Consider the following 27,966-nt stretch of genomic DNA (forward strand, 5'->3'; position numbering starts at 1 on the left):
TGGGCTGTCGGCTCTGGCCGCTGCTGCGTCACTCGCGGCGCGCGGGGCCTGTTGGGAGGAAAGGCGGGGCTCGCAAGGCGGGCGGGGTTGCCATCTTGGATTGCGAGACGTCGCGGGCGGCGGCCTTTGGGGCCTCTCCCTCCGGCACCGCCTCCATGGGTGAGAGCAGCGGGGCGGGCGCTGGTGGGGCTCGGCAAGGGGCGCGGAGCGCGGCCCTGCGGGCTAGGGCCGACCGCCGCCTGCCCGCGCCTCTGCGGGGCGGCCTGGGCTGTCCGGGGGGAGGGGGAGCCGGCCCTGAAGGGCAGCCTTGCCAGGTCTTCAATATGAAATAATCGGTTGGGAAGTTCAAGTAGTCCTTTTTTCTGAAAAACGAGCGTACGCTGAGAAATATACATATAAGCATCCGAATAAGTGGTCTTTTTCTTTACTTTCTATTGCTGTCTGTAAGTTGTCAGCGAATGAGAGAGGACTGGGTCATCCAAGTGGAAGCATGCCTTTATTTGGAGGCCAGCAGTCCTAAGAAAGTGCTGACAGCAAGCCCAACACTCAATTAATTGACTCTCTGAGAGTGACTTGGGTTAATGAGCTGCCTCACAAATGATTGTACGCTTTGCACGTTTTTACTATCATTGGTCATACCAGATTTGAAATTATCCTACTAACATGATGATTGTCGTGCACCTGGTAACACTGGCCTGGGTTGGCTGTGGAGGGAGTCAGCTGTAGGGAAGGGGCTGCCCCCGGCGCTCAGTTCCTCCCTTTGGGAGGGCAAGCTGTGTGTTCGCAATCCGAAAGGAGGGTCCAGCTGCCTGGGAAGGTGCATGGTGGCTGCAGTCGTAGCAAGGTTTGCAAAGATTTGGCTGAATCTTACCCCATCTGGCAGCAGCGGCCCAGAGACCATAAGCTTTCCTGGTCTGCTCTGGTTACAGACCCTTCAGGCCAGCATTGTCAGGTCTTAATGTGAAATTATCAGCTTGGAAGCTCAAAATTATTGTATTTGCTGAAAAACTATTGCACACTGAAAAAATACTTTAAAACGTAAATAAGTACACAAATAAATTTTCTTATTTACTTCATATTGCTTACTCTAAGTCAGCAATGAGTGAGTGAGAACTGGGTCATCAAAGTTGAAGCATTTCTTTATTTCGAGGCAAGCCATCATAAGAAAGTGCTGACTGCAAACCCAGAAGTTGGTTAAGATTCCCTTAGAGTGACTTGGGTTTTGCATATTCTGCATCAATGAGCTACCTCAAAAAATATTGTAGATTTTAAACACTTTTACTGTTGTTGATCGTACATCGCACAACAGGTGAAATTATTGTTTAAATACAATAATTATCGAACACCTGGCAACACTGCTTCAGGCTGAAGGTACCAGCACCATAAAAGGAGCTGGGCATGGTGAGAGCTGAAGGGAGGGCACCAAATGCTATCATTCCCAGTTCACCTTGGTCTTGCCCTTGTTTCCAAGGTGCCATCAACATGACATCCTGTCAGAGAAGAGAGGCAAGCTACCATACTTGGGGGTGTGGTAGGTGATAATCAGTTTGGCAGGTTTCACTGTGAAAACTTCACGTAGACGTTGCCCATGTCAAGGTAACTTGCTTTTTCCAGCCTACTTTGTCCACAAGGAAGGTGCTGTCACATGGAGCTGGTTGAGTGCTCCTTAATTGTTTGTTTTACGTTGAGTACATTGTTTCCTAACCCAGGGTTTAGGAAATGTATCTGTTTAGGCAGCCTGTCTTTCAGAATGGAGTAGGTGCCATCCACTGTCAGAGGATGACAGTTTCTTGCCCTAGAGATTGTGCAGCTGCTTGTATCTCATAACATACAGACTTTTACGTAAAAGCATTGTTCTTTGTTATAGACACCATGGCAAGCCCAGGAAAAGATAATTATCGGATGAAAAGTTACAAGAACAATGCACTCAATCCTCAAGAAATGCGTAGACGAAGAGAAGAAGAAGGAATCCAGCTTCGGAAACAAAAAAGGGAAGAGCAAGTAGGTCTCTTACTCTGAAACATAGTAAACATGGTCTGTTAACTAAATAACTGAATATTTGTGAATGTAGATTGGCATCCACAAAGGGCGTTGAGATGCTTTTTGTTGTCTGGCCCTGGATTAAGGGGAAATGGGGGTGGCCATGCTCTATATGCAATTCATGGAGACATTAAACCACCCCTCAGTATGATCCAGAGGAGACAGGAGAGCAGAGAGGCCTAACGTATTGAATAGGAAACGCTGAACACAGGGTTGAGTCTTAGTCCACTAATTCATTGAGAGAGTGATTTACATTCCGTTTTAAAATATGTTTTAAATAATATTGACTAAAATAGCAAGACTTTAAAGAAGAGGATTTAGGGTTTTTTCTTGCATTTAAAAATGTGTCAAGTGTTCTGATTTAAAAAAGAATCATACAAGCTAAAGTATAGCATGAGTGAAGCCATTGCTGTTTGTCCCATTATGTACATTATGGGGATGTTTTGTGCATCTCCTTCAAAATTCATAATTTTTTTTTTGTAAGATCCCCATTTGCTTCAGTGATAGGAAAGGTGACTTGTTGATTACTTGTTGAAATTTACTTTTTTTCAAATTTACCAAAACATCTGTAGCTGCTTGTGGCACTGCATACTTTGAATGTTTACCTTAAATTTGGGTGGGAGGGGAGGGCATTTGGAAAACGTAATAACGTGAAACTTTATCTAGTTCTTCTTCATTTAGTTATTTAAACGCAGAAATGTTTCTCTCCCGGGAAATGAAGAATCTATGGTAGAAAGCCCTATCCAAGATCCTGATGTCAGTTCTACTGTACCTATTCCAGAGGTGAGTGTTTCAGAATTCCATTTGAAGTGTGCTTTCGAAGTACTGAAAACTGCAAAGATGTCATTTTTTGAATTTTTTTTTTAAAGGAAGAAGTTATTACAGCAGATATGGTGCAGATGATTTTCTCAGATGATCCTGATCAGCAGCTTACAGCAACCCAAAAATTTAGAAAACTGCTTTCAAAAGGTAAATCAGTGTTGTGTTGCTTTCTTTCTTCAAATTTGTTCATAAACATTATATCTTGAATTTATTACACTCTTCAAAAACAGAACTAACTAATGCTTCTAACTCTCATATCACATGAATGCCAAATTCGTTTGAACATAACAGTTAACATGCAAACCTTTATTATTCTAAAGTTAAGTCTTTTAGACAAAGGAAGAAAATCAAGGACATTTTGATTAGAGTATCAGAACAAATAGCTGCACACTTAGCAATCATTGCAGTACAGGCAACCCCTGCTTAGCACTCTTAATTGGTGCTGAACAAACTGAGTGTTAAGTGGAAACACACTAAGCGAAACCCATTTTCCTAGAGAAATTAATGTAAATAAATATAATTGGTTCTGCCGCTTCTTGCCGCCTGCCCACTGGCAGCTCCAGCACCACCTTGCCAGCCTGGGCCCTGTGCTCCAGCCGGCCCCCAAGCCTTGGCCCTGGGATCCTGTGTGGGTCCTGTGCTCCTGTAACCCCTGCCAGCACACCCCCCCGCCCGCCCTTTCTCACTGCTGCTGCTGCTCCTCTCCACCCATCGTCCGCTCCAGCACCACATGCCAGAGTGAACCCTGAGCTCCTGCCGTCCTGTCCTGGGCCTGGCCAGCCGTGGCCTTGGGGACTGATCCAGGCCCCGCGCTCATGCCCCCTGCCCGTCCCTTTACACCACCGCTGCTCCTCCCTGCCCGCTCCAATATCACATGCCAGAGTGGACCCTGTGCTTCTGCTGTCCTGCCCTGTGCCCCTGCTGGCACTCACCACTTCACTCAATGACACTGCCACCACTTCTCCCCACCCCTGCACTCAGCATTATAGCGAAACATGCTGAGCACTAAGTGAAACCAGGTAGGTATTTTAAATGAGCACTATAGCAAAACTGCGGTAAGTGAAGCTGCATTATGCAAGGGTTACCTATACTTAACTCTCAAGCAAGGTAGTGTTTACTTTTGTGAAAAATTTGATTCGGCTGCTAATATTAAAATGCACTTGCAGCTTTTGTTGAGGATTGTGACTGATGCATCTCATAGAATTATAGAGAAGTAGGTCTGGAAGGACCATCCAGAGCTTATCTAGTCCCTGCCTAAGCCAGAATCATCTCTATCCAAACCATCCCATACAGCTACAGAGTCAACTCTGACACAACCACAAGACATAACACCCTAACTTGCCACTGATAAAGCAGGGTGACCACAGCAATTGACATTCTGATGCTGCAAATGTTGTTAAACTATGCTTGAGAGATCCAATGATGTGGGCCATGGCCCACTTCCCCGCCCACTACAAAGCAAGGCAGACATCCCCAGTCTGTACCAATGAATTATTCCTTATCTGCTGTTTATGTGAAAACCCCTTATACAACTTACTGATTTCAGATGGAGCAGTGAAGCTATGTAGAGAAAGTTCTCTTAATATCTTTTAAAGAGTAATTTAAAGTATTGTCTATATCAGTAATAAACTAAAATTCAAACAAGTGCCCCATAGGCACAACTTTTAGATAACGTTTTAGACAGCGATAGCATTTGGAAACATTCCAGAAGGAGGTGGTGGTATGGTATTGGCACTACCATCTGAGTTTACAGACAGCACAGTAGCCAGGAGTACAGTTAGTCAAGTCTTGTGCATTTCATCCAATAATTCTGGATTTCATAGATTTCATAATTAGGGCTGGAATCGGACTTCAGAAGATCATCGAGTCCAGCCGCCTTCCCCGAGGGTAGGAAGTCAGCTAGGGTCAAAGGATCTCAGCAAGATAAGCGTCCAAATGCTTCTTAAAGGAGTCCGGAGTAGGTGCTTGCCCCATCTTTGGAGGGAGTCTATTTCAGGCCTTGGGGACTCAGACAGTAAAGAAGTTTTTCCTTATGTCTAGCTTAAAACAGTCTTGGAGAAGTTTGTGACCATTGGACCTTGTTATCCCTTGGGGCACTCTGGTGAACAGGCATTCCCCCAAATCCTGATGCACAACCCTGATGTACTTATAGGCTGCCACCAAGTCACCCCTGAGCCTGTGGTTTTCCAGGCTGAAGAGTCTCATGGCTCTTCTGTGTTTTGACTTCTACATGGCTAAAGACCAAACAAGAAGGCTGCTGATTGTTTTAATGGAATGTTCATTCTCTTGGATGGTAATTTTTTCTGTAGTTTGTGGTTGGGATTCTAAGAACAACTTCAAACCAGTTGTCTACTGGCTTTTTCATTTTTGTATCAATAATGGTATTTAATAGGTTGGGTATTCATTATTTAGAAGAAATTGATATTTGTTCCTTGCTGTGTGGTAGCCAAAAAAGTAATGAGTGCTTTAAAGAAGTTAGTTACTTATTGATTACTTTGGCATTGTGGCCTTTATAGTTTGACTACAACACCTGCTGTGTGTTGTAGTGATCTTCAGGACTGACTAAAAAAAAATGTTTTGTTCCAAAAAACCTGGATATTTTTTAAAAATTGTAATGAGATTCTTATAAAAAAACAAAAACCCTGTTTTAAAATAAATTTTGAATTGATACAAAATATTCTACAGCTTAAGCTACCTCTTAAAATTACTGGATTCAGGAGCTTGAAGCAGATACTTTGTGCCTTACTAGCTAAAGAACAAGGTGGGGAAACATCCTAACGGTTAAGTAAAGTTTTACAAATATGACACAAGAAGTTGTATATTGTATGAAGGTTTTGATTCCTATAGGGACGAAGGGCTGTGATACTGAGTACATAGGATAGAAAACCCAGAGTCCCTGGCTATAGGGCATTATGTTTTTCTAGTAAGGGTCATACTGTGCACCAAACTTGAGGTCAGGAAAGATTTTCTTTTTTTCCTTTTAAGCAGAATGGCATGGGCTTGTGGCGCTTTTTGCCTTCCTCTGTATTATGTTCCTTTATCTATGATCTTATGCTATGATCTTAGCAGTTAATGAACTGCTTCCCTATTGTTGAAGTAGCAGGGCATTGGCAGTTCCCTCATCTTTGTCTTACAGTGTGTTATAGGACAGGGATCTGCACCATGGGCCAGATGAGTGGTACTGGGGCCAGTCCTTGGGCTGGGTAGTACCCGCAGACTGGCCCGGGGTGCTTGGTCCTATGCATGGGGCCAGTTTAGTGCAGGTGCTGCTGGCAGTGTGTGGCCCAGCTCAAAGACGTGTGGAGCTGGCAGCACACACCCTGGGCTGGTGGTGTATTCCACATGCAATGCACTGGTCCAGTCTGAGATCCCCAGGCAACATTGCAGTCCAGATGATTACACTCTGTTGTCAGATCTTTGACACTCCTGTTACAGGATATCCTTGGTGTTTCCCGCTATTGTGCCTTGTAGTTGAATGTAAGGATTTAAAGTGGGGAATATGGACATGCTTTAGGGTTAATGATTGTCTGTGAATGCAGGGGACTGGAGTTGATGGTCAGCAGTTCCCAATCTGTCGTACACGTACCACCAGTGGTGTGCAGACAACTTGTAAGTGGAACGCGTTAACAGACTTATTATAATTACTTCACGAGACAAAAATTTCCTGGTGGTACTTAAGGCTGTATCATTTTAAATTGGTGGTGCACAATCTGTCAGTTTGGGAACTGCTAGCCTAGGCGATAAGGAGCAAATTGTATTTAAGGTAAAGATTAAAAATATCAGAGGAATTTATTGAGAACCATGCTTAATAACTGAATTCATATCTGTAAAATAATTTAATCTGCTTTCTTTTCCATTCATACATGTATCTTTTTTTCTAGAACCCAATCCACCTATAGATGAAGTAATCCAAAAACCAGGAGTTGTGCAGAGATTTGTGAAATTTCTAGAGCGAAATGAGAATTGCACTCTTCAGGTGAGCTTATGCTTGATACAGGCAGACATTTTAGATTTAAAAAATCAGAAGAAATTGAGGAGCACTTTAGTTTTAGAATTTAATAGAGTAATATGTCATTAGGGCTTTATATTGCTGGCTCAGCATTTATTAATTGCTGTACTTTGATATGAATGATGGTCACTGTTCAGTATCAAGGTGTAGGCATGGGGTGGGGGTAGTTGCATGTTACAATTAAAACATTCTAAACTTAAGTGGAATTTAAAGTTAAATCTGCACTCAGGCCCATAGTGACAGCAGAAGGAAGTAACTATGCTCTGCCCAAAGTGACAGTGGGGTATGGATTCCCCATCCCTGCCTACTTTCAGGCTCCCTGGAGCCTGTGCCCAGATCAAGCCAGTGGGCCATTGAGAGGGCCACACTGCTGCCTCACACCTAGTTCTGGTCCTTGTGCCCCAGCTGGGCCTCATGGATGCACGCTCACCTGCCACTGTCCCATCCCTGCCCTGCCCCAGCAACTGCCTGGCTGCTCCTGCTCTCTTCCCCCACTTTCAACCTCCCCCTTCTCTCTCACCCTTTCCTTTTCCCCACTCACCTGCTGCTCCTTGGCTGTCCTGGCTGTTAGTCCAGAATGTAAGAGTCTGGGAAGATAACCAGGCCACCTGGGAGTGGTACCTCCCAGGATACTGGAGGACTGCAAATTGGCTGTTTTAGCTCAGTGGAGCAGCCTGATGTTAATGTTGGAGATATAAATATTGTTAAAAAAGTTATCCGTTTAATCTCTAATTATGTCGGCTGCAGGGGAGCCAGGGGCCGCACATGGACCGATCAGACACAGCTGCTGTTGCTCCGTGGGAGGGGCCTTTGATAGGGGAGGAGAGGGAGCAGCAGCAAGCCAGCAGCAGCAGGAGAGGGGCTTACTGTAGCTGCTGATGTGCTGGGAGGGAGGGAGGGAGCAGACTATCTATGGATACTAGTGCCCTTTCACCCTTCTTCCTCTTCTCTTGTTCCTTCCTCCTGCTGCCTGCCTGCCCTGCTGCATTCCTGTTTCTGAGATGCTGCTGCTTCCCAGCCGCCCCCCCCTCTTTTCCCCCCCCATGTTAATTGGTATAAATACACTTACCCTATAACCTTTCACATCCCCCATTAAGGTGATGCAGGTTGGGTAACAGGACCCAAAAATAATCCTTGCCTGAAGTGACATAACTTTAAGATGTTTAGAGGGCATTTAGCACTTGTTAACGTGCTTTACCATGCAGAGGCTTGCATTTTAAATACCCTTAATAGGGTCTAAGTGTAATGTGTAATTTTACCCATAGATGTAATTCAGGTTGATGCAGCATTTGTCTGTGCAAAACTTTATGAAGGGGACTACAAGAAAAATGAAGGATACTTTCTGTATATTGTTTTCATGGATGTTAACCTCATTTTCAGATGTTGCAAAATCAAAAAGGGAAGAAATTAAAAGTCCTCTGGTCCTTCTACATAAAATTTTCAAAAAGTTGGCAGTAGGAATTACTGTCTGTCCAAGTCAGTTAGCTTCATGAGCAAGGCTGATAATTGCCTTGTCTACATGTAAGTTTTGTGAGAGTTTGCTTAAATTTCAGTGCTTGGACAGACAAAACAGTTATATTGGTTTTAAAAGTGAATAGACTTTGGTATGACTGTATTCAGTATGACTCTTTCACCTCTCTGCTTTTAACTCACAATAAGTGAACCTAAACCAGAAAAATTTATCCTTTATAAAATGGTGTTGAGATTTTTTTTCTTTTTTGCATTTTTGGCTTAGTTCATTAGAATTAGGACGTAAGTGTATGTGGTGTAGTAGAGCATTGGAAATTAGTGTAACTGGATTGTCACTGCACTTCAAAATGCTGCAGTTGTACATCTCTCCCTGCCCTGAAACTGAGCGCCCACAAAAGCATTTGCATTTTTTTAAATCATACCTGTATTTAAATTGAGTGCAGCTGCCTTGCACAAGGCTTATTTTCTGACTGTACAGAAAGAGGGGCGAGGGGGACTAGTATCCAGCAGCTTTCCTTTATCAAGAAAATAGGCGAGAGATTATTGGATAATATCTGTATATTTAGATAAGTAAAGTAACTGGTAATTTTTTTAATGCTTTTTCTTCCTTTGGAAAGTAAAATAAAGGGAGTGGCTGGCAAGTTTTGGTATAAAAGAGAAAAAAATCTATTGGAAAATAAATATATAAAACTCAGAAAACCATAACATCTGTACAGTTTTAATATACTTATGCTTTATTATTAGATAATTTGACCCCTCTGGGTTTTTTTTCCCATTTGTCAGTTTGAAGCAGCTTGGGCATTGACAAATATAGCATCTGGAACGTTTCTACACACCAAAGTAGTAATTGAGACTGGAGCTGTTCCAATTTTTATTAAGTTGCTTAGCTCAGAGCATGAAGATGTCCAGGAGCAGGTAAATATTTGAGGGGAGGGGTGCATCTATTAAAAATACATTTGTAAAGGTCTTTCTTATGTCCCCTGTATATGGGTCAAGAAGATTTAAGCCCTATGTTAATTTATTGTTATGACTCCTGTAAAATAAGGCTGCACCTTTAATAGTCTTTTCATTCCTTCCTGCCTGTTATGCTTTACCTGACTTTTCAGAGTGGTTTCCTTTATCTTACATTTTTTCTAAAAACTCATTTCTGTAGTGTCATTAACAAGAGCTAAACAGGATCTAAAGCAGTACTATCCACCACAATGCCATTACCTTTTCTTTGTTTGATATACAGTTGTATTGTTTCTTTTGTCTTTGTTTTAGACTTTCCCTTCATTTGTTTTTTGCCACAAACATCTTGCTTGATTTAGGGTGTAAGCACTTTAGAGAAAGGAATGTAACTCGCTTGTTTGTCAAGCTTATTGTTCAACATACTTTTGCATTCACTTTTATGTTTATTAATGAGAGAGTAATAAAATAAAAATTGCTCTCTTTTAGCTAGTTCTGTTTGTGGTTTTGAATTTTAGACAATTTTATCTCAAAGAGGACTTTAGCATTGCTTTTGGATGACATTTCATTGTTGGTAAGATGACAGGCATCTGCTAGAAAAAAAATTCACTATAAAATACCATTAATTATTGAAAAAAATATTTAAATATGAAAGTACTAACTGATGTCTTTGTACAGGAATGACGTCTATGAAGTTGAAACTATTATTTATAATCTGATTTGTGAAACTTGTAAAATAAACAACGAAATGTGCACATCAAGAATTTCTATTTTAAAGTGTTTATAATGATATCATGAGCTGTTTTGATTAAATCATAGGAATTTGCTGTGGGAGGAATATATACCAATATACTACGCTCTAAAGTACTTTTATTTAATATGTGCATGTTGGTTTATTTTAGTATTTTGTTTTCAAAGGCAGTATGGGCTCTTGGTAATATTGCTGGTGATAATGCAGAATGCAGAGATTTCGTTTTAAACTGTGGAATACTGCCACCGCTCTTGGAGTAAGTATTGTAAGTTAATGTCATAACTAAAATATAACTATAATAACATAAAATATAGTTACTAAGAATAAGAATTCTAAGCAGCAGATTGTCATTGTATTAATAAATGTGTATTAGTATATATATTTTAAATACTATACATAAGCTTCTCTTTTTTGTAGGAAACAGTTTTGAATTGAGAAAATATCGGTTGTTTGTTTACTAGCTCTTGGGACAGATTCTGTAGGTTTGGGATTATTTTGTGTTGTTTTTAATTGGTAGGTCCATCGCTGAAAAGAGTTAGTTTTATAGATCTAATAGAAACAATGGTATAGGCCCTTAGGTGCAGCCAAGTGAATTTGCCAACTTAGTTTGTGGAGAAGGTATAGAGAGAAGAGATAAAACAGCTTTGCAGTCCTCTGATTTTTGCCTGAACACATGTTTTTTCTTCTGTAACTTTGAACAGCTTCACGTGGCCCCAGGCCTCAGACTTGACCGTCAGGAGTGGGGTGTCAGCAGTTAAGCTACACCAGTTCTGTTCCAGTCAAGGATTACACTATGTGAGCACATCCCCACATGCAAGGGTGTGCACTTGCTGCGGCAAAAATAGTAGTGGCACAAATTTGTGCCACTGTTATGTCACGGTGCACACCCCTGCACATTCAGTTGGGTGTGGGCAAATTGCCCTGCTTTGGGGAAACAGCTGTTCCCCTGCTCTGGCCATGGTTGGGGAGCTGGAGGACAACTAAAGCAGTAGAGATTCTCTGGCCAGCAACCAGAGCATCTGTTGGGATGACCCAGCCTCTGCGTCTGCTAGCACCCATTCCTCTTGTATGTGCCATGCCTCTTTCTGCTGTGCCACTTTTTTTTCCTATTGGGATTTCCCAGTAGCGAATCTTGCCCCCGCTGGACATGGTTTAATGTGCCAAGCATGTGGTTTGTGACCCCTGCATGCCTGGATCCAGCCCATGAAGATTATCCTTCCAAGGCTGTGTGTAGACGAAACGAGACGCATGTGGGCACAACACTTTTAAAGCAGGCTAAATGCTTTTGCACTGCTTTAATGGTGTCGGTGTTTGCACGCCTTGGCGGGGTTTTGTGCATTAATTCCAGCCACTGTAGGAAATTTGGCAGCGTAATGTGCCTTAAATGACTTGGGACGCTGCAAACTAAAACTCCTTCAAGGAGGTTTAGTTTGCTGCCCCTACACCGTGGAGTGAAGCACTGGGCTCCTTGCAGCTCCACAGCTCTTCAGGAAGCCCTACAGGCAGCCTGACAGCAGCCTGGGAAAGCAGCTCCACCCAAGAAAAGCAGCAAGCCTGATCTTTTTTTATTCCTCCCTGAAGCCTGCCTGAGCTGCATGGGGACCTGGTGCTTTCCTCCATGGCTGCGGTGCCCCCTGGGATTGCCCGAGCCAGGTGCCTGCAGGTGGGTGCCACCGGGGGGGGGGGGGGGGGCACAGCTGCTCTGGAAGGAAGCACCAGACCCCACTGCAGCCCAGGGACTGCTCTGCCCACTGGCAGCTCACCCTCCCCTCCCCACCGGAGAGGCAGGTAAGTCAGTGAGGTGTGTGCATGACACAGGGATTTAATCAGCCCTAAATTGAAGCGGTGTTTTTTAAAACCCACCACTTCAGTTTAGTGCCCCTGTTTCATCTACACACACCCCAAATTTACTGTCCCATCTTTAAGTTTGCAGAATGGTGGAGAGTAGTATTAGTGCAAAGGAGAATCTTGCCTGTCTTTAGAGTTGTCTATATGTACAGTGAGTAAAATGTTCGTAAATAACTCCATGTGTAGGCACTCTTATTTTGGAAAAGTGTCTGTACATGGAGCTATTCCTGAATGACTGCTTTGCTTTAATTTTGCATCCTACTTTAATCTGAACTAACTTTTAGATGTTGATAGGTCCTTTGCATCATTTTAACAGCTGTTTTGTATAGGCTTCCGTGCTTTTGTAAAGATAATTTGTAATAGCAAGTTCTCTCCTTAAAGTGAAAAATACCTTTTATACTGGTCTTGACCATCTGAAAAAGTGTTAAAATTAATGAACCCAGTGCTATATAAACAGAACAAAATTTGGAGAGAAAAAAAACAACCTATTCTGGTGTTAGCAGTCTAAATATAACATTACATTTAAGCGCACAAATCAAAATTAAATTGAGTGTTTTTTATGGTTTAAATTGAGTAAAATGCCAAAAAATTTAAAGAACATTTTTTAAATGGTGAAAAGGATATTACTTTACAATTTTTTTAGTCCTGAAATTGCAGGCCATTAGATAACTGTATGTATGAAAAAAAGAGAGAGCAAGAAGAATATTGGATTGAATGTCTCTTAAATGAAAATAGCATAAATTAATTGGGAGGTTTCTCACAATACTTCTGACTCCTTTTTCTGTACTAAAAAGAACCCAAACTATTTTCTAATCTTTTCTATATAAGCCTTTTGTTTGCTTTCCAATGTGATACTTGATTGTAAAGATAGAGTTGCCCATACATTTTATTTGTGAGACTACGTGTTTTACAAGCTTATCTATTAATCTGTGGTCCATACTATAAGAGTATTTGAGGGCGTGTTAGCAGCAGATGAAACTCAGTGTTTTTTACAGTGATTAATGATGGAATTGGTGCATGGAGATGAGTTATTTCCTGACTTCAGGTAGTATTAGCAATTCTAGGTAATGAATTACACACCTGTTGGCTGTGAATGTAATGCATTATTTCTTTTTGTTATTTTTGGCAGATTACTAACAAATTCAAATCGACTTACAACAACTCGAAATGCAGTCTGGGCACTCTCAAACCTTTGTAGAGGCAAGAATCCGCCTCCAGACTTTAGCAAGGTATGACCAGAATATTTCCCGTAGGAAAGTAGAAGGACTTTACGCTCTCTCACAAGCTGTCTTCAGTTTTGGAGGCCAATTGGGTTAAGAGTGCTTTGAAGATTTAATATAATCTGGTAGTCTGTCTACAGATTAGAACAGGGGTTTCCAGTTTACAATCTGCCAGCTAGATCTGGCCTGCTGATCTAATTAACCCACTCATTAATTTTCTTAGCAGCATCCCTATATAAAAGTTTTTATTTCTGGGTTTAAATTATAGCATCTGATGAAGTAGGTGGTTCCCTCTGAAAGTTCATGCGTCTTATAAGGTGCCAGCCTGCCCTGCCTTCTCTATAATTTTTTTTTTTATTTCAGCACATTAATTTGTTTCAGTAAATAACCTTTTGTAAGGCATTATGTAAAGAAGAAAATACACAAAGTAATTGAAACGTTTAAATGACAGTTTCAGAGACTTAGTCACTATTTTGCAAGTACAGAGTTCTTATACTATGTTGTTTCTCTCCATTTGAATATGCTATCTTTAAAAACAATTCTGTAATGTAAGCTTCTGTTTATAAATTGAGAATTTATTTGTACTCTTAAGAGATTTTAAATAGTTTGTTTCACTAAAAGAAAATAGGATTGGTTTCTGGTAGTATTCACAACTCTGTCATTGGCTTCTGTAATATTTGATAAATGACCACTATCTCTTAATTTTCTAATCTATAAAATTTGTTTTATGGATAAAGGCATGAAATCATTCTCCTATACCGTCTTTAGAGTTAGGGGTTGGGTTTCCAAATGTAGATACCCATCTTGCTACTTGAATTCATAAGCCGCAGCCTTCAACAGTAGCCCTCCAAAGACTGTTGACATTGTCCTAATTTTTAACTGTGCAACTAGTCCTTATTCTTTCCATGAAAATTCCATTCATGTCAGAGGTACTGATGAGCACTAACAGGATTAACAATGATGACATTTATATTTGGGCTCAGGTACAGCACGTGGTTTCATTTCTTTGAAAAATGTTTGCAAATATTCTCTAAAATTTAAAATGGAAAAATACAGGAAACATCTAATTGTGTATAATTTTTTTCAACCTAGGTTGCTCCTTGCTTAAATGTTTTATCAAGACTGTTATTTAGCAGTGACCCAGATGTATTAGCAGATGCTTGTTGGGCCCTCTCTTACCTTTCAGATGGACCTAATGATAAAATCCAAGCAGTTATTGATTCTGGAGTATGTCGAAGATTGGTCGAACTTCTGATGTAAGTGCCTTTGTGAAATCATTGATTTTTAGGGTGTTGCAGTTATACTGGACTCAAACTCTTGGTATATAATATCAGAATTTTTAATTTATTTTTAAAATGGTCTCAGGAGCTATCCTTTTTTTTTCCTGGACTTTCCTCTTCCATTCTTGTCTGCCCTGTATTTTTGGCTTAGGCTGAATAACTGCATCTTTAATCTTAAAGCCTTTAGCACCTCTTAAAAGTTAGAGGTACCCCGATAGAGATTTTTGGGGCCGATACCAATAGCCAATATTTAAGGAGGCATATCAGCTGATACCAGTCCAATTTCAGATACAGCTGCCTATAGCTGGTAAGTCTGGTGTGGTGGAAAGGAAGGGATGTGGGGTGGGGGGAGCAGATCAATGCCCCCCGCGGTGAGGGAGGGGACAGGGGCGCCCAGGCAGGGCAGGAGGGGAGAAGGGGGCTGGAGCCACAGCTTGTGGGGCAGGGAGCAGCTCCTGCTGCTGCTTATACCCTGGAAGGGCATGGGGGGGACGTGTCCCCCGCCGGATCTGTGTGGGGCAGGGCAGAACAGGGCTCTTCTCAGCAGTGGCTGGGCTCGGTGTGGGTGCCAGCGGTAGTGGCAGGATGCTGTATCCACCCCAGATTTCGCCACCAGCTGCCTGGTGCAGCCCCAGCTTAGCACCTTGCCTCCACCCATTTGCCGGGAAGAGCCGGAGCTGCACTGGGCGGCTGGTAGTGGCAGCACTGCGAATGGAACAGTGGTGAAATTTGGGGTGGATGCAGCATCCTCCCAGTGCTGCCGCACCTGCTCCAAGCCTAGCTCCCGCTGAGAAGAGCCCCACGCAGTCCTGGCTGCAACCTGCCCCGCCCCACCCCACCCCATGCAGATCCAGGGGGAACACAGCACCCCTCCTCCCCCCCCCCTTTCTCTGCCCACGCCCTCCTGGGTGCAAGCAGCACCTCCACCGAGCTGCGGCTCTGGCCCTCCCCCCCCGGCCCCACCTGAGCAGCCCCTGACCCCTCCCTCACCACGGGTGGCATTGATCTGCCCTCCATACACCCCTTTCCTCCCCCCTCCCCTTCTACCACACTGAACTTAACCAGCTAGAGGCAACTCTCCAGGCGGCTGGCTCTGCTGCTAACTACCTGAATGCTGTGTTATGGCTGTGCACAGCATAGGCATTTATTGGCCAAATTATTGGCCCCATACAGCCATATTTCTTTATATCGGTACCGATCCCATATTGAACTGATGTATCGGTGCACCTCTACTAAAAGTGAAAGATATTGCTAGTGAAAGATCTTTCCTTTGCAGTACTTTAATCCTAGAGAGCAAACTCTGGACATAAATTGTCTAAAAACGTGAGTGTTTGAATATTGTTGTATTCTTGCTAATCTTACATTTTAAGTAGCTCATTCACCAGAAATGCTGAGAGTTATTTTGTACATGGGTCCCAGACACAGACTTGGATTATGTTCATAGTATTTGAGTTCAGCTGGGCTCAGTGTCTGCCTAGAGAAGAGTAACACAACCCCCTGTGCACTTAGGAACAGGATAGGAGCTAAGGGAGATTGCATCCCTAAGTGAGACTTCTTGCAGTTGCCCTGTAAATAGATATGGTTAGGGTGACTCTTGAGAGAGAGGGCTGGAGATGAATTTTTATGTTGCCATTGCTAAAGTATTTTAACTTATTTCTTAGTTGGTCATACAGGGAGATCTACCATTTGGGGGAAGAAGTAAACATTGCCTCTCAAAAAATCCTGTTCTGTATGGGGTCTATCTTTAGCCTCACTGTCTGCTTACTTTATTTTCCTGACTGGATGATAATATTCTCAAGGGTACAATTAATTTGACATTTAGGTGAAGTAAGTCATTCACATTCTCAGTTTTCAGATGATTTATCACTCATTAACTTCAGCATTTTGGCACCTCGCAGAGGGAAAACTTCCCCTTGAATAGAGCAGTTGGGTTCAGCAGTTATGGAATTTAAATTTTCTGAACAGTGTGGGATTACAAAAGATATTGTTGTGTTGAGTTGCCCATAGATTGAGTTTTAGAGGTAACAATTACTCATCAAAAGCTAAACACTATTCAGCTTAGTTTTTATGTAATGCCTGGAAGCTTCACACAATCTAACATCCATAATTTTTCTAGGCACAATGATTACAAGGTTGTGTCTCCTGCATTAAGAGCAGTGGGAAATATTGTGACTGGTGATGATATTCAGACGCAGGTAAGAAGAGTGTTTGACTTGAGAAAAAATAATGTAGAAAAGAAGGAACTATATTTTAATATTTTTGTTATAGGGACTAGTTATACTGCTTAAATTGCATAAGACTATTAATTGCAACCAAATGTTTGTTTGGCATTCTTATTTTATAGTGAAGGAAATATTTATAAAAACATATATATCACCAGCGTGACCAGAGATTTAACACTCTTGGCCAAGCCTTATACCTGCAGTAGCCAGGAGGTTTAAGACAGTTTGGCTGTTCCAGTTCTAGAAGCAAAATACCAAGCTTCATTTTGAATCTTCATCTGTTCTTCCCACAAATTAATTCCTAAAGTAATTTTCAAAAATAACTGGAGTTGTGTTTTTAGTTTACACAGATAAAATGTTCTACATCCACTAATGTAGCCATAAAAAGATGCATTAAAACTTTTAAAGAATTTTTTAAAACTTCTTTCTCAGTAATTTTATGAATATAGGATAATTAGCATGGTCTGTATCAGTGGTCAGCAAGGTTTTGTAGCTGTGAGCTGGATCAGTCCTCAGGCAAACTAGTGCCTTCACCTAACCTGCTGCTGCTTTTCCTGCCACTTAGCTGCAGCACGTACAAGCCACTGGCACCATCCCTGCTGCCAGTGGCTCTCACAAAGGTGAATGGTAGGAGCAGAGCAAGATACAGGAGCACCCAGGAAAGTGGGGAGTGCATAGTGCTCACTCATGCTGAGTGGAGCAGACTGTCAGCGAGTGCTCTCCTGTGTTTCCTTTTCCAGAGCATGTCCCACTCCTCCAATCTGCCAGAATTGAGAGGTGTGAGAAGGGTTGTGCTGTCTCTGGTCTCCAAGTTCTGATAGGAAATCGCATAGAAGAGTGCCCCCTGATAATCTGCTCCAAAACCATGGGCTGGGAGAGCAGAACTGCAAGACACAGCAGCTTCCTGTCATGCCTGTAGCTGAACAGTGTGTCCCCCAGAACAGTTTTTCTGTCTTAATCATCTTTGAGTCATTTAACAGTCTGTTTCTCATTTGCTTTAAACTACTGTACCAAAATATTGTCTTTTTGGAAAAGACTAATTTTACACATTATGTATAGATACTGTTGTAAAACTTACCTTTCTCAGTTCAGCTAAAACCGTGAATTGTGCCTTTTCCATATAGTGCAGACAACTTTTCAACTCTCAAATTATTTTAGGTAATTCTAAATTGTTCTGCATTACCCTGTCTCCTGCACTTGCTGAGTAGTCCTAAGGAATCCATTCGAAAAGAAGCTTGTTGGACTGTTTCTAATATTACTGCTGGAAACAGAGCTCAGATTCAGGTAAAGAAATCTTTTTTTATATAAGTAATTTTCTTAGCTGATAGCTCACTGCTTTTCCTGCAGAAGGAAAAAATGGGAACATTTTAGAACTTACCATTTAGTTTTAATTCTAGTTGTATCTTCATTTTTATCCCAGTGTTTTTGTTGGCAATTAGAAATAATAAACTAAGTTTACAGTTAACTTACAATATTTTGCTTAAACATTTTATTCATATTTTAAAGAGTGATTCATTTTACCTCTGAAAAGAATTGATTATTAGATAATTCTTGTAAAGTTAATTGAAGGTTAAGACTTATTCAAGTGCTAAGTAACTTTTTATGGAAGAAATGTGTGACACAAAACATTTGCTTTTAAAGTTTTTTTAACTTATCACTGTTTAAAAATGCTAATGGAACTTTGCAGAAAATACGGTAAAAGTTGTCTAGTATACCCTATTTGCCCAAATATAAGACAAGGTTTTCCCCCTAAATCCGTGTGGTGGAAAAGCCCCTTGGCTTATATTTACATACAAAGCAGAGGGGAGGGCAGGCACCTGCTAGCTCTGACTATGGCCCTGAGCCAGAGTCGGATCCACAGCAGCCTCTGCCTCCATCCCCACTTCGCACCTTACCTTTGCTTCCTCTCTCTGGCTCTGACCCCCAACCTCCCCCTTCCGTCCCCTGTACTGTAAGGTGCAGCTCGCTTTGGCTTGGGCTAGGGTCTCTCCAGGGCACAGAGCACATGATAGTACTGTGTGGCCAGACAAGGGCTGAGCTTCTACTTGCTGTGTTTCTGGAGCATCTGTGACAGTAATGGAGTTGGGGAGGAAGAGGCAGAAACTGGAAAGTTGTAGGGGTGAGGGGGCAGAGACTATGGGAGAGCAAGGGGGGAAGAGGGAGAGAGTGTGGGATGGGGCTGAGGCTATGAGGATGCTGCTGGGGTGCAGGGTGCCAGGAAGGCTGAAGGGCAAAAAGCAAGGGGGGCACCTGACCTCCTCCCCACCCCCCAATCCCTAGCCACTGCTTTCCCAGCTGTAGCAGTGGGGGTGGATTCAAGATAACCCTCCAATACTTAGAATACTTACCTGGAAAATTATAACAAAAATATAAATTGTCCATGTAAAGAATCTAATTATTTGGGGGGAGGTATATTTTATATTCCAGTTAGTACAGTCAGTGAAGATTGAGGAAAGTTTGCAGGAGCATTTAGAATATTTTACATAAAACACTCAGAATTGTGTGTTGGGCTTGTTCCCAAGTATTAAAAATTAGTTTGAGTTGAATTTGTTTCTGTATTAAAAGGGTAAGATAAAATGTTACAGAAAAATAGAAATGCAGAAATTTCTTAAATATTAAGAGCATTATAACAGCTATGTTTTCCCCTATTTGTTCAGTTGGCCTCATTTTAGAAAATCACTTGGCTTAATCAGTTCACATCTGATATGCTTTGCAGCATGACTCCCCAACTTCTGGTTGACCAGGGGCTGTGTGCTGTCCCCTGGCCACACAATGTTGCACATGCTACAAGTGTTGTCCTCTGGGAATGCCCCCTTACTAGGTGGGTTTTGCTGGTAGCGCACAGGCCCACATGACCTCCTTCACTGTGTGCAGCCCACGGGCATCTTGCTGGCCCACCATGGGCCATGTGTCCTCTGTGGGCTATCAGTTGGACTGCCATCCTTTATGGCATGTGGAATAATGCACTTTAATCAGTGTTTATTCCAGGGAAACTTGATAAATAACATTTCATACAAATTTATTTTCAAATAAAGGAATTTAACTTGTCTGTACTTCTCCCAATTCCTTATGGGTATTTTTTCAAGATTACTGTTTGATTAGGAACTTCTGTATCTTGAATCTCTTAACCAATACCAGTTGTCTGTTGTGGAAGCTAGATTTCAGTATTTGCTACAGTGGACAGAACAGTACAATAAATTCATTTTAAGATCAAGTCGTAGAAATGATTTGCTTGGAAAGATTTTCTGTTACAAAAAGTGGCTTCACATAAAGTAAAATTTCTGAGAGAGAGAATGTCCTTTTCCTTAAAACATGTTTATCCATTTATATTGTTCATTCAAAACTTTGTATTTCATTTCAGCCTTGCCAGTTTGAAATTTTAAGCTTTTATTCTGTGAAAAATTTTCAATACGTCCACAGATTGGTCTGAATGGCAAAATGGTCCAATTCCCAACCACCCCCATGAAAAAGTTTGGGATTCCCAGAATAAGAGATTATGCGTGAAATCTGCCATGCGTTGGTACTGTAAATATACATCTTTACTAATCAGTAGACCTGGAAATGGTCTTTATTGTGCTGATCAGACAGGGATATGGTGTTCGTATATGTCTTCCTGGTTTTAGTTGCAAGACTTCCAGTCTGAGTACTCAGAAACGTATTGCCCTATAAAACCATTGGCGTCATAGGAATGTCTGTAACTATAAAGTATTATTGTGGAATACCTGCTATTTTAGGACACTTTTAATATAATACACTTTTAAATTTTCACTTGGAATTTACCTATAGGCTATTTCATCATTGGGATTTTTGGGGTGGGGGGTGGGAGGTACAGTTCATTAATTGAGCAGATTCTAAGTCCTTTTAAATACTGATACTTTTTAAAAGGAAAGAAAAGTATGTAGACATTTTCCCAGCTGCAAACAACAACTGAAGCTAGATTATTTTGTTAAGAGATTTAGCTCTAGTTTTGAAATCCTAGAGTTTTTAATGCTCAGAATATTAAACATGCTGATGCAATTTGGATAGCCTAATTGAAAGGGAATTATTATTTGTAGTATGAATTTTGAGCTTGTCATTATGAGGCAAATTCAGAAAGAAGATCTTTTTATGAATAGTATGCTCCAGTCACTTCCTGACTATAAAGTTTTATGTACATTTACATGTTCAAATTCCATTGCTATCTAGTGCACTTCTCTGTAAAGAAATGACTAGCTATTATAAAACGAGGTTTCAGGATAAGACAACCAGATTGACATGTTCTCCAGTGGTAGTTTCTATTTTAGAAACATCCCATATTTTGAAAACATATACCATGTCTCCTTCCCATATATATGTATTTGTTCGAGGTTTTTGTTACTATTTAAACAATCATATCATTTTTTTCAGGCCGTTATAGATGCAAATATTTTTCCAATATTGATTGAAATTCTTCAGAAAGCTGAATTCCGGACCAGAAAAGAAGCAGCGTGGGCTATTACTAATGCAACTTCAGGAGGAACTCCTGAACAGATCAGGTAATTTTAAGTAAAATTTGATTCAAAGAAGTATATGTAAAATTAACATAGTATGAGTTGAAAAATAACCCACTAAACTAAGCATGGGGTCCACAAAGGAGTTCAGGCACCAGAGTTCATGGGAGCAATTCACAAAGATTTCTGCCTAGTGCAGGTGTGTGAGACCTCCGCAAGTGTAAAAGCTTAGGGAAGTCTTAGACATTCACCAGAAAACCTAGGCACCCAGAGTATTCTAGGCGCTCCCAGAGGCATTGCTGTCTTCACTGGTGTATGTGTTTAGTTCCATATTTCCCACCAGAAGCCAATTCATAAAGTAGTTGCCCCCATGGTAAACTCCCATGAGGAGTCCCGTGAGGAGGTCATACATATTCCAGTAGGTGTGCTTAGAGCATGGGACCACCAACAGACAGCATTAAATTTTTTGCACACAGCCACTTCCATTAAAGGAATTTGACCAGAGGCAGTGGTGCTATTGAAAAGCTGATTTTAAAATGCAGAATATGTGTCAAGTGATTGGAACACTTATCTAGGAAGTGGGAGACTCTGGGTTATAGGCGCAAATAAGAGATCTCTCATTAGGATAAGTAAAGTTTTGACTGTATTTTAGAGTAAAATTGTTGTATACTCTTGCATGTTTTAGAGAAGCTTTAACTTTAAGATGTTTTGTTGTTAGGAAAATGTAAAGAGCAAAGGTAGTGGAATTGTTTGTCAGAATTAACATACTAGATTATGAATCTTTTGCTTCCCTCTCTGCTTTCTTTATCATTACAAAGATATTTAGTAGCATTAGGTTGCACCAAACCTCTTTGTGACCTCTTGACTGTGATGGATTCCAAAATAGTGCAGGTGGCTTTAAATGGACTTGAAAATATTCTGCGTCTGGGAGAGCAAGAATCCAAGCAAAATGGAATGGGTATTAATCCTTACTGTGCCCTTATAGAGGAAGCATATGGTAAGTAAATAATTTAACAAGGAATAATTAATCATTGAGAAATCATGCAATTTCACTGTGAAATAGTTTAGAAACTTAGTTATAAATCGTGTACATTAAAAACATTTTTTTCTTCAAATCGCTAAATGCATTCAGTTTTGCATATTGTCGGGAACCAGGGCAGCCGGCCAGCAGCTCTCCCTGACTCCCACTCTGGCAGATAAGGGTCCAGGGCCTTAGAAGGCCATCAGGCAGGTACTTGTGATGCTTGGAGTGGAATGAATTAGGCGGACGCTTATCGGTTGCAAAGCAAGATTATTTACTCACGCCATCAAAGTGGTGAATAGCGGAGGTCAGTGATACTTGGTTAGTTACAGCTTAAGGTTCGAAGGTCATAGGTCGGTCTGCATAAGAGTTCTTTGGTCGGGCAGATAAACGGAGAAAAAATCGGGCCGGCAGGTCGTTGATTTACGTCTGATAAGGTCGAGACGGGAGACTGACAAGCGATCAATTTGTCAGTTATTCTCACGTGTATGTTCAGAGGTTTTTTCAGGTGTGCGTGCGGAGGTCTCCCGTCCTTCACGGAAGTGAAGACGGGTTTTATTTGTGTAATAGCCAATTGCTTTTCACCACGTCATAAATTTAATTAGAATCGCCAATTATCTAGCGGTCTTCGCTAGGGTGTTATCTCACAGGGTTACTCCCTGTTTTCTCTGACCAGTTATAATGATTTATGTACAGCACAGAAGGCTAAGTTCTATTTCATGTTAGTGTCGCAGTTATAAATCTCTTTTCGACATGTGCAGCAAAAAAAATGGTTACTGTCATTATTGTTAACCCTTAGTTAACCTAGTGCAGAAAAAAACTGTTTTGAATGGTTTTACTTGTTTGTGACATGGGCACTACTTAATTTGGTTGTGATCCATATTATTGATGATTTTATTTGGTAATTCAAGAGAAGGTGAATCTTTGTAAATTATTATTTAAACCTGCTTTCCTGTGTTCTTTTTACATCATTCAAAATTTAAAAATGAACTACAAAGTGAAAATGAAACTTATAATTCTGTACTATCAATCTTGGAAATACAGGGTTAACAGATTCTCTAGTCAGGCTGTTGGAGCATTTAGGACTGAAGAAATGCATCTTAATTGTGAGGGAGCATATCCTCCCTGCTCCCTCTGCCACCAAAAATAAAACCCATGACACTGGAATACTCAGGGTGGATTTATACAAATTATGGTAAAGAAAATTTGGTTCCGGGTTGCATTCTTTCCAAATTGGGAGTCACCAATAATTTTTATATTTCAGCTTGCCTCTCTGCTGAGTTCATCACACAGTTTGGGTTATGAAAATATTCACAATACATGGATTTACCTCTATATTATATAAGCTTTGTAATTCATTTGCATTGTTTTCCATTATTTTTTTCCTTTTATATTTAGGACTGGATAAAATTGAATTTCTTCAAAGACATGAAAATCAAGAGATCTACCAAAAGGCTTTTGAGCTGATAGAACATTACTTTGGTGTGGAAGAAGAGGATGCTAGTATTGCACCTCAAGTGGATGAGAGTCAGCAACAGTTTGTGTTTCAGCAACAGGAAGCTCCAATGGAAGGGTTTCAGCTGTAATTGTTTAAGTGAAGACAAGCATATGTAAATGTAAACATTATAGGGTTTTTTTTCCAAGGGTCTTCTCTTTGTGGCCAAAGTTAGAAGAACATTTGAATGTGTTTTGCAGAAGACGGATAAAGAAGCAGCTCGTGCACTTTTATAACTTCTGTGTTAGATACAATTTTTCATTCATTCATTTTTTGTATTTTTTGTATTTCATTGTCTTGTATGTTTAGAAACTGACTCTGTGAGTAATCAAGTCTAACGTTAAGGCATTATATGTGATTTAACAAGAACTGTTAAGCTTGAATAATAACCTCAGTAGGATTTTAGGTAGTGGTTCTGAATTTTTCATGTAATCTTTGAAACTGCATATTAGCAGTGCAGCTGTTGACAGTAAGCTTGACATGCCCAATCTTTATCAAATCTACCTCTTATTTTGAAGCCAAAAAGTTGCTTCAAAACTAAAGCATAATATTAAAGTGCTTGTAAAAAAGCTAAATTAGAATGTGAAAAATATTTATTTAAACTGTAAGATGTAGTTTTATCATTATACTTGCAAAGAACTAGTGAAATTTATTTATAAAGCATATTTAAAAGCAAACAGATTTTAAAGTATGTAATGTTGATTACCTGATTTAACTTCAAATATATGATAAAAAAGGCAGTTCTGCATCATGTAGACACAATTATTTAGAGGCTTTCAAATCAGCAGAAATCTCTCTAGTTTTGATGCTGGCTCCTTAGTTCAAGCTGCTAAACAACATTAAAAGCCAGTTACAAATGTGATACTTTGCTATGTGAGCAATTACTATAGTTGCCACAGGAATGTTGATTGGGAATGAGGGAGGGTGAATTGCACAATTGTAAGAAATAGGACAGGTTCATGTGACTATTTCTACATTAAAAAGCGGTTAGATTATACTAGTTTGAGAATCCCTGCAATATTTGCCGTTCTTGAAATATTATTTACTTAAGGAAAGTTTAGACTGATTGTATACGTGTTGCTTCTGACCAAATATGTTACCACTGTTTTGAAGTGTTTGCATTTCCTTTTAGATAAAATTAAAAATGCACCCTATTATGATCCATAGTATTGCTGCATTGGGAGAAGTAATCTTCTCCATCTGGCTGAAGGAAAAAGGTTTGTTTTATTGTAAATATCATATTAGGTATATGGACAACAAAATGAATCTAGATGTCTGCTTAAATATTTAAATTCTACAACACTTAATATCTGTTGCTACTACCAACTAAAAAAAACATATCTAAGAATTTGAATATTGACGTTAGATTTTTTTCAAAATCACTAAGCTGTACTGCTTGCTCTCGCGTAGTAGTAGTCAGTCTGATAACTTAAACTTTTGGACTACTGAAAACCTCATTTTAAATATTTAACATCTTCATGTCAAACTTTGTGTTGAAATAATAGTGAAAACTTCTTTGACCTCTGAAAGTGTTTAATCCTCTACAGTAGTTGCAATTTTCAATTAAAATCACTTTTCCTGTGATACTGTGCTGGTCACTCACCAAAACTTTGATGCACTGATTAGAGGGTGGTTTCATTTACGTACTTTCACTGTACTTAGGATTTTTTAATTTGCTCATAAAAAGTGCAAGTACTCTTTGGTTGAAATTCATAACAGACTTTACTTTAAGGGACTGTTACAGCAATATATACTATGTTGTAGCTTGAAGATGGGAATTGAAGGAAGCTGATTTTATGAGTTTGGTGGACCATTGTGACTGATTATAATTAGCAAGATATAAGTGAGAGGAACTGCAACTGCACTTGAATTCTTTTTGTGGAAATCGGATTCACTATGGAGAAGGAATGTACATAGGAGTGCTGGTCCTTTATAGGTTCTATATAATGATATTTTAGCAAGTGACACTTTAAACATAAGATTTGTACAGAATTACAGCATTTTGAATAACGTGCATAATGCTTAGTACAGCTGCCAAATTTTTCTTATAACGTTAGAGGATTGTAGTTGTGCCCTTTTCTACAATGATAGTTTGAGAGATGCTGACAAGTTTTTTTGGGCGTATCTGTTCAGAACATACAGGGTAATGATATTGGGAAACTTACCGGGATTACTAGTTAAATGCTGAATTTCAGTGTTCTTTTAGTGCAAGAATAATTACAGGTAACAGGGTATTCCAGTATTTCTAGCTAAATTGTTTTGATAATATTGCATAACCAGCCGTGCCTGCTTTTATTTTGAGGATCCCGTAAGTACTGCATTTATAAGCCTCTCCAGTTAAGCCAAATCTAAACTATGAAAATCTTAATTAAAAGACTTGTAAATGGTGGGAAGAGGGGGCATTTAAAGTGTTAATACTTGTTTGAGAGTGCTTTTGTGGATACAGTATATGTTCAAGCAGTTAGTGACTGCACTTTATGCATTTAGATACAAAACTATATTTCATGCCTCTGGCATATTCAAAGTATTTGCTATTAGCTTAATTGGGAACTAAAATCAATGGACTTTGGTTAATGAAAAGGATCTTATTTAATCTCAAGGTTTACCCTAATTGGTTAAAATCCAGTAGTCCCTTTGGTAATTTTTAGTTATACTCAAAGCAGAACTAAGTCTCATGGGAAACAGTTGTTTTAAATAGCCATTCATTAAGAATGGCTGTTGTCTGCCTGTGTTCTATAAGAAAGCTTTCACAGGTTAACAAAGCCTATGGCATTGATGGCATCATAGATACTTATGAGAACAATGCAGTTGACTGGGGCACGAGGAGCCGTTAGCTTTGCTCTATGAAAGGCTGTTAAAGGTGGGTGACTTGAGCAGAGCCAGAATTTGCTAAATATTTTGTCCATGTTGGCTTTATCCAGAAGGTTCATACCTGTTTTGAATTTATTTAAAAAACAGAACACTAAAGCATTGCTTTAGTTATGCAGCTTCTTCAAAAGATTTTTTTAATAGGGTATCATTTGTTCTGCTTGAATTTGAATTCCGACTAGTAAATCTATGCAACTGTGCCAAGTCTGTTTTAGTTCCCTAATCTGATACACTAAAATCCATATCTTAATTTTCTACTGACATTTTTCATCATTGCACTTTGTCTTTGAAGTGTTGTTCATACTGCTCTTTAATTTTGTAGTATTTGCTTTGAACACTGTTGCTAGCAGCAATCAAAAATAGTAATAATGTTGGCACAGAAATTAACTTCTTTACTATAGAACAAGTTTGAAACTGGAAAAATGTTTAGAATTTTTGTGTTGTTTTTTTTTTAATTGCTGGGTCTGTGTGAAAAGATGCACTATTAATCTTCCTTCATCTTCAGTTACCTCAGTTGGTTTTATGGTCTTACAAAAAGCTAAATTGCAATATTGAATATGATGTTTTTATATACAGATACTGAGCTTGCCACTTGATATGGATTGCAAACCAGTCTGACATTTAATTGAAATAATGAATTACAAGTGTTTTTGTTTTCATACATGGCATTTAATACATTAGTTTAATGTATTAAACTAATGTCTGTAGTGATAGTGCATCTTTAAATCCAGATTGGAGGCCCATTACTGTAATTAAACATACATATGCACAGTATGCAATATTATGGAATGTTACAACTACAAATACCATACAGAACTAATAAAAGCAGTTTTTCACAGATATGAATATTGTGCTCTTTAGAATTCTAACAATCCCATTCCTCAGGCAATGCCAAATAAAAATGCAATTTTCTCTATAGAAAGAGCCAAGTTTCTATGCTGCAGGAGAGTGCAGTACTTCCTTCCCCTGCCCCCCAACAGAAACCCAAATCTTGCAAGCAGTGGATTTTTAAAATTAGAAAAATATCTAACATAAACAGTGTTGTGTTTCCCTTTATCCTTACCATCTTTTTTGGCTTGCAGAATTAGCTTCTTGGAGGATTCCAGGGTTAACTCTTTGTGTATTAGTTTGCAAACCCAGAGTCAGTTCAGCCTGTATCAAACTTTTCTTATTAACTGGAGCAAATGCTTTATCATTGCCTTGTCCCGTCTCCTTCCCCCCCCCCCCCGCATTAGAGCTGCATTAGTGATAAATAGAATCAGTAACATCTCAAAACAAGGTTGTGACCTCTGACTTAACACTCCTGTCTTTAATATAAAGCCATTTGCAAATTGTGCATGTGTCTACACATGCGACTAATCTGGCAGCAGTTTGCTCTCGAGTAAACTATTCAAGAGTAAACTCTCCCAGGCTCATGCCTACATGTGCAAGGATGTGGGAGCTGATTTGCTGCTTCTAGCAGCAGACTCTACCCACTCCCTGTGGCCCTGTAATGGGCCCCTG

General features: G+C 40.0%; 1 protein-coding gene across 1 annotated transcript; it reads left to right on the plus strand.

Moving 5' to 3' along the window:
• The first annotated feature begins 49 nt into the window (after positions 1-49).
• On the plus strand, positions 50-27,303 carry KPNA5 (karyopherin subunit alpha 5). Its single transcript, XM_006258920.4, has 14 exons — positions 50-159; positions 1,868-2,001; positions 2,722-2,823; positions 2,910-3,009; positions 6,744-6,838; positions 9,125-9,256; positions 10,208-10,296; positions 13,018-13,117; positions 14,201-14,364; positions 16,505-16,583; positions 17,769-17,894; positions 20,997-21,124; positions 21,898-22,076; positions 23,499-27,303. The coding sequence occupies exons 1-14, from the start codon at positions 156-158 to the stop codon at positions 23,684-23,686; spliced, it is 1,620 nt and encodes a 539-aa protein (XP_006258982.1). The 5' UTR covers positions 50-155; the 3' UTR covers positions 23,687-27,303.
• The last annotated feature ends 663 nt before the right edge of the window (positions 27,304-27,966 follow it).

This window comes from Alligator mississippiensis, chromosome 1, assembly GCF_030867095.1.
Source record: "Alligator mississippiensis isolate rAllMis1 chromosome 1, rAllMis1, whole genome shotgun sequence".
NCBI classification, from domain to species: domain Eukaryota; kingdom Metazoa; phylum Chordata; order Crocodylia; family Alligatoridae; genus Alligator; species Alligator mississippiensis.

Excerpts from the sequence above, each read along its gene's own strand:
- KPNA5 (XM_006258920.4), top strand. Across the intron at positions 2,824-2,909 it reads CTACTGTACCTATTCCAGAG|GAAGAAGTTATTACAGCAGA; the intron begins GTGAGTGTTTCA and ends TTTTTTTTAAAG. Across the intron at positions 10,297-13,017 it reads ATACTGCCACCGCTCTTGGA|ATTACTAACAAATTCAAATC; the intron begins GTAAGTATTGTA and ends TATTTTTGGCAG.